Source organism: Lycium barbarum, chromosome 11 (assembly GCF_019175385.1).
Source record: "Lycium barbarum isolate Lr01 chromosome 11, ASM1917538v2, whole genome shotgun sequence".
Taxonomy (NCBI): domain Eukaryota; kingdom Viridiplantae; phylum Streptophyta; class Magnoliopsida; order Solanales; family Solanaceae; genus Lycium; species Lycium barbarum.
This window is the reverse complement of record NC_083347.1, coordinates 76,692,368-76,703,126: the sequence shown is the minus strand read 5'-3', so window position 1 is coordinate 76,703,126 and position 10,759 is coordinate 76,692,368. Positions and strand designations below refer to the sequence as shown.

Sequence of the window (10,759 nt, the reverse complement as noted above, 5' to 3'; positions counted from 1 at the left end):
TTCCCTAGAAATGATAAAATGTTCTTATAGCCGAGTAACTAATGTGAATGTGATTCCTCTTAAAGGTAGAAACGTTGGCATCGAAGGAAACCAAGCGAACGATAGATTAGTTAAGCGCAAAAGGTATGTGAGGCTAGTCCTTTCTTTCTATGGCATGAATCCTATAGTATGACTTTCCTTCTTCTTCATGAATCTCTTAAGTTCCGGAAAATATGAGCTTGTGCTCCTAAATCGCTACACAAGGTAATGAGTTAAAGTATAGAAGTTCTAGATGTTCATGATCTGATGTTCCTAAAACGTCAATGATGTCATTTATTGCTTACACTCACCTCATATACTATTCCCTTCAAGGTGAGTCAGGATGTTAATGAGTGTTCCATAATGAAATTGGGGAATCACGACCTTACGTCACCCCGATAAAGCATAGTTAACCTTGAGTCTTTATGCATGCACTATGATGAGCATATTATGATGATGATGATATAACACCGTGCCTATATGGCCGGGCAGTCACCGCTAAGGCGGGAAGCGTATACACCATGGCCAGATGGCATGGGCAGACACCACTAGTGGGCGGAATGAGATGATACCCCGGACGCGGGAGGCCTGGACGCAGGCTAATGCTAATGATTATTACACCGATCCGATATGGACGGGAAGCTTATATATTTATGCATATATGACATGATGACGATTATGAGTAAGCCAGCATGCATCATTTCCTTTATACTTGACAGTCAGATACAGATGTTTCTTATTGATACTTCCCTTATTTCATTGATATATCATTATTGTTTATGCCTCTCATACTCAGTACAATGTTCATACTGACGTCCATTTTTCTTTGGACGCTGTGTCATGCCCACAGGTAGACAGGGAGGTGATCTTGCTCCAGATCCGTAGGAGCTATTAGCTGATTTGAAGAGCACTCCATTTTCCGGAGGTGCCATTGATTATTCTTTTGGTTAATATGTATATGTATGTTTTGGGCACGACGTGGTCCTGTCCCGTCCATATGTCTAGTACTCTAGTAGAGGCTCGTAGATGCGCAGTGTGGGTTGTATGGTCTCACGAAGATGCTGCTATGTATATTTATATATATACATATATATTTTAATGACCAAAGGGCTTGTGCATATGAAACTATTTATGTTTCCGAATGAAAGATGATTTTCTTATAAATTGAGTATGTTTCTGATAAAAAAGACGTTCAATGAGCATGATAAGTAGTAGAACGAGGGGTGCTCGGTGGTTAGCCCCGGGTACCCATCGCGGTCCCTAGTCGGGTCGTGACATTCACCCTCAGTGATCGCCCTTTTTTTATTTCCCTCTCTTCCAGGTACCCCTTGGGCTAGATCTTCGGAAGTATAGCACCTTCCCGATCTTATAATTCCGTGGGCAACAGCGACTTGGACCACAAATTATTTTTGAGGTGGTGCAAGGGTTACTTGGGATACATGCGCGACAACTGGCACAGGGATTAATACTTTGAATCACGGGCGTTCTTGTAGGGAAAGCGACACCACTGTGCGCTTAAGTTCTTTCACAGGTTCTTGGATTGTGGGCTTGCTTGGGACCCAGTCCTCTTCTCTTTCGATCATATGAATCAAATTGTTGCCATGGTTTGGCAAGGGGTTGGTGTTCACATTTGGAGGAGCTATTTAGAGTACAATCTTTTTCCGGTCGATCATGTCCTTTATCTTGTACTTGAGATTGATGTTGTCCTCAGTACTATGTCTTATGCCATTAGAATGGTAGGCACATGTTTGATCTGCTCAGTAGAACCGGTTCTTTGGGTCAACGACTTTTGGGGGAGCGTTTGGATCATCCCAGCTGCGCTCAATCTTTTGAACAAATCAATCTGTGATTCGATTAGCGGAGTGAACACGTGGGCAGGCTTCTTTTCAAAGTTATGATGTGGCACATTATAAGCATTTGGTGGCGACTGATTTTGGTGGGTTATCTTGTGGTGGACGGTAAGGAGGTGGGGGATTCTGATATTTTAGCTGTGAAGCTTGGTAATTCGGGGGAGGTGATTGGAAGATATTTTGTGGGGTTTGGTAATTTAGGGATGGTGATTAGAAGGTCAGTTGCGCGTAATATTCGGGCACCACATTGTAAGGAGCAGGTATGTAAGTGTTTGGGGGATGTAAAGCATATGCTTCCATCAGGAATTCCTCCCTTCTTTTGGGTTTTGCACTAGGAGTGTAGGATATGCTTGCCACGTCTTTCTTCTTCTTCCATATAAACCAGTTGAGCTTGACCCAGTGGACTTTCCAGTCATACTTATGATTCGGCCTATTTTGAGACCATCTTCTATGGCTTCTCCTATTTTAACTAGTTCGGAGAATGGTCTTCCGCCCGTTGAAAGCATCCTATCATAGAAATTCGTTTCTTGTGAATGGATGAAGATCGACACTAATTCTTCCTCGCTCATTGGCGGTTGTACCTGGGCAGCTTCTGTTCTCCACCTACTTGCATACTCGCGAAAGTTCTCGGTGGATTTCGGTTTGACTTTTTCCAAATAATATCTGTTTGGTACGTTTTCCATGTTAAAGCGAAATCTTTCCATGAAAGCAGCAGCCATGTCTTCCCATGTAATCCAATGGCGTATGTCTTGCGCCATGAACTGTTTTGAGGCTTCCCTGGTCAATCTTCGGCTGAACAGCCTCATGATGAGCATTTGGTTGTCTCGGACGCCAACCATTTGTTCACAGTAGGCCCGTAGATGCGCTTTCGGATTACCCACCCCATTAAATAACACAAAACGCGGCACCTTGAAGCCTTCGGGTAAATCTAATTTTGGATGCATACACAAGTCATCATAACTTAGGCCCGTGCCTATGTGAGCGATTTTCATGGTTCGGTCGAGCATTGCGGTCATCTTCTGCTCGAGCCTCTCTTCTTGTTTTTCCTGCTCGGCCTTCCATGCTTTTTCCATCTCCGCGTAGTGATCAATTTCTTGATCAGGTGAAAAGGTGCCTGGGGTGACAGGTGTGTGGAAGGAAACAACAGGGCGAGTTCGGTGAGTAGGGGTAGTTTTGGCGGTTGGTAGCGAGATGATGCTTGGTTGTATTGTGATGCTTGGATGGGTATTTTGTGGTGTTGGGTAAGAAGGGATAGAGTGAGCGGTTTTGGAAATTTGGGTAGTTGGTGGTGGGGTGTGGTGTGAGGCACCAATGTGCCCGTCGATTGGCGTAAATGGTATAGTGGTCACAATGGACCGGGTGGGGAAGTGGTCGGGTAATGGCGAATTCAGAGATGAAAAGAACGGTGGAGGCCTTCTTTCTTCAGCAGGGGCCTCTTGGGCAGCTTTGTTTCGTGCCACTTACTCTTGAAGATGGGCGATTTTCTCAAACATCATTTTCATAACATCTTCAGTAGGTGATGACTCAGGCAGTTCGCGCAGAGGTGATTCTCTGAGAGCAATGTCAGTAGGGGTAGTTTCATTCTCTGAAGTACCAGTCATTTTTGCTTTGCTTTTGTCTTATTGGGATAAGGATGCTATTGCAGCTTTGGATCTTGTGAAGTATGCCACTGTGAACACGAATCAACCTCTCTTTCTACAAGAAAAGAATAACTCAAAGGTAAACAGAGTTAGTTTCATTATGTAATAGAAAGATAATCAAGATATCACACGTAGATGGCAGTTAAAAACACTTAGAACATAAATATTTAAATGCTCAATTGATCTCTTGTACCGAGTCTTGGGTACTTTGGCTTTGTTAAGTGAGGGGAATATAATATTTATAATATATAGGGATCGAGTCTTACGTAGGCTACCTACGTATCCCTCCTCGGGAAATCAGGCCCTTCCGTAGTTCGGTTTACATAAGATAAGACTCTCTACCTTAAAACCTACCCGTGACCAGGCCTGATAGGGGATTCCTGTGTATCCCTCCTCGGGACATCAGATCAACGCAGTTCCATATACACAAAATAGAAGGGACAAATCCGTATTAAGTACACAAAATGGGATCCCCTAAAACTACCCAAAAGGTGACATTTCTTTTTAGGTCAAAACAGGTTGTTTGTTCGTTCAACCTTTTTTGGCCATAAATTCTAATACTGAGGTAGGAGCACCAACCAAATGGCGCCTTTGTGGACCAAGTTCTCTATCTCAAACTTGAATGCATCGCACTCTTCTATGTCATGCCCCAACGCTCCAGAATGGTACAGACACATTGTGCGGCGACTAACTCCTTCAGTTTGAGCCCTTCTGGTTCTGATGGGGCTAATCTTCCCGATGTTGACCAGCTTCTGGAAGATGCTGGCGTAAGAGTCCTTAAATACCGTAAATTCATAACACAAAATATGAGTGTTCAGCGTAATCCCTTCGGTTGGAGAGATGTTGTCGTTGACCAAAAGTGATTATGGGCCCCACATCATGGTGATGCTTTTCTTATCTATCAGCTCGATGAGCCTTCTCTCAAAGGCCAAACATTTGTTGATGGTGTACCCTGCCTGATCTCGGTGATTAGGACACCTCTTGTGCGCGAAGACTGGAGCACACGGCGGCAACCTGTCAAAGCTGATACTGACTATCCCTTTGCTTCGAAACTTGATCATCATCTCCTCGCTAGTTATGTGCTTAGGCAAGACGCGGTAGGGACAATCCTGCGCCTTAAGTGCAATGGCCCACCATTCGAGCGTGGCTGTTGGACATACTCTATTCGTTTCTCAGGCTCTTCTCTGGGACTTGATGGCGCAGTAGAAGTTTCTTCTCTTTTTGTGCTAAGTGGTGCAGTGGAGGCAGCTTCTCTTGATGGCCAAGTAGACTCCTGCGAGTCCGATTCCATTTCTTCCTCTTCTGATTCCTCCATTATCGGAATGTATTCAGGAAGGATCCCTTTTCCCTTGTCCAGGATGTTCTTTCCTTGAGCTTCAATTGGTTCTTTAGGTGGACATTCCGCCGAATCCATTAACTCATCAACCTCTTTGATCTTGGCCTTGACTGCTCGGATTTGCTTTTTGAGATCTTGAATTTTTTGGCAAAGCGAGACCTCATTCTTTCTTATAACCTCCAGCTCTGGTGCGTTCTTGGTGTTCATCTTCATATTCTAAGAAGGTTGCGAGACTTAGTACGTGTATTTTTTGTTTATTGTTTTTTTTTTGGGTTAGTGGGCTGTACTTGAGATCAATTAAGTATTTAAGCGAAACATATGAAAGCAAGTAAGTCACACAAGGCAGTTTATAAAATTACACTACTCGCGTTCCTAAACATGCTAATCGTTTAAAACATAAATGTGCCATTTTAATCAAATCATTGCCCCCTAATCATTAATAATAAAATTCTTCCCCGAAAGGGTACAAAAGATAAAGTAAAGACGGTGCATAAAGTAAATCAGCAAAATCATCCTTCGATGGTGGATGATGAAGCCCGATATCGGTCGGTCTTGGCCTTCTTCGCCTTTCGGATAGTAGTCTGGATATGAAGATGGGTCGATTTCAAAGTGGCCTCCATCAGAAATCCCTTCTGTGTGAAAGTCAGTGGAGCGAATCATCTAAAGTCTTTTTCATCTGATCATCGAGCTCAACCAAACAGTCATTAGTAAGCTCTAATTCATGTCTCAGACTCTCTATGACGGATTTGTCATGCTCAATCTTCTCTAAATACTTAGCATCTCTGTTGTCAGCTCTCCTCTTAACCAAACAGGCTCGAATCTCGGCTTGCGAATCCTTATTTTACACACAACTATAGAGAATAGGCCTAGGAGGAAGTGTACCTTATAAGTCGACCCTTAACCAATCTTTATACTCCACAACACAACCCGGACGAAACCTATCTTCGGCTAAGGTATCGGGACTCCAAATCATGCGACCCTTCCATTCTCGTATGCAATCCAAAGCCCTCAGTGGTCTATCGATGTCATAGTCGATGATAAAATCTCACATGCCTCCGATCTGGGGCACGACTTGAATCCTCCCAAACTGTCTCAAGACCTTATCAGGCGCATAAGGGCGGATCCACATAAGCGATAAGAATGGACACCTTCTACCCTTAACCACAACTTCATCGGACACGAAGTCGTGGAACATCCATTGAATGCTTTTGTCACGACCCAACCCCGTGGGCAGCGACTAGTGCCCGACATGGACACTCGTACATACTTACTAACTAAATTTCACTTGCGTTTACATATTATGTACCTTGTGCATACAAAATCATATACATATCATTTAAGTCGTTCCTTATATTATAACACGTAAATCGATCGAGTAACGTAGTGTAGGGAAAAGCCAGACACAACCTGAATAAACATTACTGAACAAACACGACCCACGACCCACATATATGTCTACAGGCCTCTAATACAGACAACAGAATCATATGACGGGACAGGGCCCCGCCGTACCCAAAATAATCATAAACACAAAGGTATGTACAACAGAAAGATCTGTACCAAAAGTATGGGCTCCGGATCAAAGGAGCGCTTCAGAACAGCAGAATGTGTACCTTAGGCTGGTGGATTACCTCAATAAGCGTCTGTACCTACGGGCATGTAACGCAGCCCCCGAAGAAAGGGGGTCAGTACGGAATATGTACTGAGTATGTAAGGCATGGAATACAGAAGACAGAAACATAACCGGAATGACGGCACAAAAAGTAAAGGTATTATCTAGATTATCAAAGCGTTATTTCCAAATCACAAATCATGTAATGCAGATGCCAGATATCAGAAAAATGCAAACTCCGAGTGTCAGATTTATGGCTTCTCTAACACAGATCATATAAGCCGAAGCCATATGTCAGAAGAAGTACAGAGTGATAAAGAGCTTACTTTCCAAACAAACATCGTGCATATCAGAATCATATATCGTATATGTGCATATAACAGATCCCGGCCCTTTCATAAGGGACGCGGTGAACAGAACTATCAATGCATGTCAGAATCATATATCAGAAGAAATACAAAAGGTAAGTAGCTTATCCAGAATATCAGATTGCTTACTTTTAACTCACAAACGATGCATATCAGAGTCATACACAGGGCACAGGAACATGGTCGCCACTCCTGTCTCTGGCGCCATAACACACCATATTCCAAAAGATTTCATATCTCTGAACATCTCCGTCACATAACGCATCATAGCATATCCTCAGTACCCGGGGACATATAACACGCCGGGGAACCGGACACATCATACTTCGTAACATATACACGGTACCCGGGGACGTACAAATATACACGGTACCCCGAGACCGGACACATCATACTTCGGAATTCATATATGGAACCCGGCCCTCGAACAAGGGGCTCGGCGAACCATCCGCACGATACATACCGGCTCGGGACCCGGTGAAAGAGATCATGACACATGCACGAGCAGAGTAGTGAGAAACTAAATGCACATATATATCCAGACTCGATAGATACGAACACTTACCGATGTTTGAAGATCACAAACTCATTCTGACTCGATCGGAGTTAGTATGTGAAAGTTATGGACATTTTTACCACAGAACTTTTACGGACATTTCAAAGCAAATCCGAGATTTCTTACAAAAGTCAGTGACGTCAAAACTTACAGAATTCTTTTAGAAACAAAATTCTTTATGCTTATCTCGTTATTCATCCATATAATAACTCAACTACCGAGCGGAGCGTACTCATATCGAAGGTGAATAGGAATCATAGACAGACTCGGAAACATGTCACAGAGGGTTTCAGAAGTCATAGTCATATCATGTATCGTTCGGCTATCGAATGAATCAAATCAAATATAGCCTTTAGAATCATACGTACCTATCAACGTGTCTCCAAGACTTAGCGGAATAATCAGACTTGCTATCATTTGAACATTAAAACATAAGCCATATTTGGAAATTCATGTAACAAACATATTAAGTAGTTTTCCAATATCATTATGGATCAAACCAAGTGGAGACCTTAGATCCATATGTACGTATCGAAATATTTTTCAAAGACTTTAGTCCTATCGATTTACTTTCGACCAACGTTCGGAAACATACCAACTAGAATCTTCGAACATCATATATACATATCAAACCATAGGGAACACTTATGGAAATCAAAGACATTGGCCATCCTAGTGGCTCTAAGAGTAGAATTCTCTTTAGGATTATACATATATGTTATTTGTTCGTTCCAAACGATCATGCCAAAAGAAAGAGAGGTAAGTCTTACATACCTTGCCCGCTTCCTACGCAAATCCGAATTTAAGTCTTTGACTTCGCAAGATCTACATCAATATTCATACATACCAAACATTAGCCATCAACCCTTAGAGTCCAATTCAAGACCAACACTTAATCTACAGAAATGTCGGCAGCATTTCCTCTGTAAATGCGCCATCCCCGAGAATTCAACTCGGCCAAAAATACAACAACAAATCCGAGAATTTAACTCGGCCACAATATCAATCAACAATACCAACAATTATTCTAACAATATCCACCATCGATTCAAGACGCATACTAGGATTAGCAATTTCGTTCTACAACTTCAACGGCGTCTCAATTATATTCAATCCATATTCGATCACACATTCAAGTACTAATCCAAGATCATTCAACACAATTCAAAAGCATTTTAAACAATCTACAAAATATTCGACAATCCCACCAAAAACTATAATTCACCCGAAACCTCCAACCTTCGACACGACATTCACAACGCATTTTTCATCTTCCAATTTCATCAACAACAACCACAATTTGCATCTTACAACTCCATTCCCACAATTACATAAATTATAATAAAATCACATACTTTCCGACAACAACTTAACAACAAAATTTTCATGCCAACTAGAACCATTAATCTTCCATTCACATCACAAGGTCACAACAACATAATCTAACATACTAAACAAATTCAACTCATCTCCCTTCACAAAAAGGGCACCACACGGCCACAACCCACACACACACACAACATCTCCATATTTTTCATTAAATTCTACTCACTATAACAATTTAAATTTTCCATAAGAAAAGAGTATAATTCTTACCTTTTCCAATTTTTCCCACTTGATAAAAAAAGTACTCTCTTGTCTCCAAATTTGTATCACGTTGAAGAGAGTTTTCAACTTAATAGGAATTCAATAAAATTAGGATTTTTGGATCAAAGTTGAAGGGCAAAAAAATTTTCCTTTTTTTTTTCTTATGGCCGAATGGCCTTTCTCTTTCTCCTCTTCTTTTTTTTTCTTTTGTGTTCTTGAACTTTCTTGAACAATAGATGAATTATGGTCCCCTTCCTTTATTTATTTGGGTTTAAATTTTTCCATGGGCTTGGGCCTCCCCCTCTTGGCCGGCCACCCCTAATCTTTTGGGCCTCTTTTCCTTTTTTGTTTCATTTCATTTAGGCCCAAATTTTTGCGGGTCTTATTTTAAAATTCCCGAAACTAGTTTCTAGAATTTTCCATTTTGCCCTTGACCTTCCTCCATGTTTCCACATCAACAATTTCATAAGGAACACATATATTTTAAATAAAGATAAAATTATGGCCTTATTTCTTACAAGTCAAAATTATTTCGAATTTTCCGAACATGCGAAAACGCGGGATATAACAGCTTTCTTCTTTCAACCTGGAAAAGGTGAATGTCCAACTTTGTCTGTTTTGTTCCCCGAAGTTCGGGAAAAAATCCTAAAGACCATCCTTTTTAGTCGTCTTACTTAAGTGTTGTTCACTCCTAACTTTGATCATATGCTAGAGGATCCACCATTGTAGGAGTAAGTTACAACCTCGGAAGTATTTGTAATGGTTTCGGTAGAGGCTCAAGGCTTGGTACAAATCGGCTAGGACGATGGGGGTTATGTCAAAGTATTTAGTTTCTTTTTGTGGGGTTACGCCGTAGAAGATGGCATGGGTGATTGAAATGACTCGGGTGTCTATGGATAAGGACCAATCTTTAGGAAAAACCATGGTTCCCCGAAAGCAAATGGAAAAAGTTAAAGGTCTGGTGGCTGTCCATTCAGCATAAGTCTTGAATTCCCCGGGATGCTCCACAAATCAATTTGGGCTTCCATACCTTTTGTATAACTCTCTAAAGGGTATGGTTGGGCCACGGGCCCAATTGGCGTAGTTCAAGGAAAGCATTTTGCAAATTTGGGAGTAGGTGGATTTTTCTGGGATTAAGGCATTTTGGTCGGGTTTCTTTCTTCTTTTCAATCTCGAGCCTACGCTAGTCAGCACATCCCTGAACTCTTCTAAAGTCGGCGTCATCTCGACATCGTCCCCAAATCGAAAAACCATCCTATCTCTGTCCCAAAACCCGAAAATTACCTCTATTAATTCTTTGAAACCCGTCATAGTTATGATGGATGTCAGATTTCCTAAATGAAAGGAAATCCCCTTTTTCTCTTTTGGGGACATTTGGCCCCACCAAATACGTAGCAACTCCGGTGTAGTCAAAACCATGTCGAAACTCAGGTTGATCGAGATCTACAAAATAGAAGTCAAGGTTAATTTCCCCCTACTCGGCAATGGTTCCATTCATAGGCACATTACATGCTTCCAAGTAGCACATAATATGAGATGCGGTGTTTTTCGGGTCATAGACCGTACTTGACACGGGGTAGTCTTCCTATCGGGTTTGGATATGTCTAAAATATCCAAATCACCCAGTCTACTTCATATTTGGATTTGGTTTAGCTCTAACCTAGGCATATGCAAGAGTGGGTTTTTAGACTTGACCTTGTACCCGAGTGGACTACACGGGGTGAACCGTTGTCGGACGTTGGGTGACCGCACACCAACTTAACGTTCAACGCGTTCCAAATAAAAAGTGTTT

General features: G+C 41.8%; 1 protein-coding gene across 1 annotated transcript; it reads right to left on the bottom strand.

The window, feature by feature from the left end:
* Positions 1 to 2,167: 2,167 nt before the first annotated feature.
* On the bottom strand, positions 2,168 to 2,941 carry LOC132619930 (uncharacterized). Its single transcript, XM_060334679.1, has one exon. It carries the CDS (start codon positions 2,939 to 2,941, stop codon positions 2,168 to 2,170), a length of 774 nt encoding a protein of 257 aa, XP_060190662.1.
* Between the last annotated feature and the right edge of the window lie 7,818 nt (positions 2,942 to 10,759).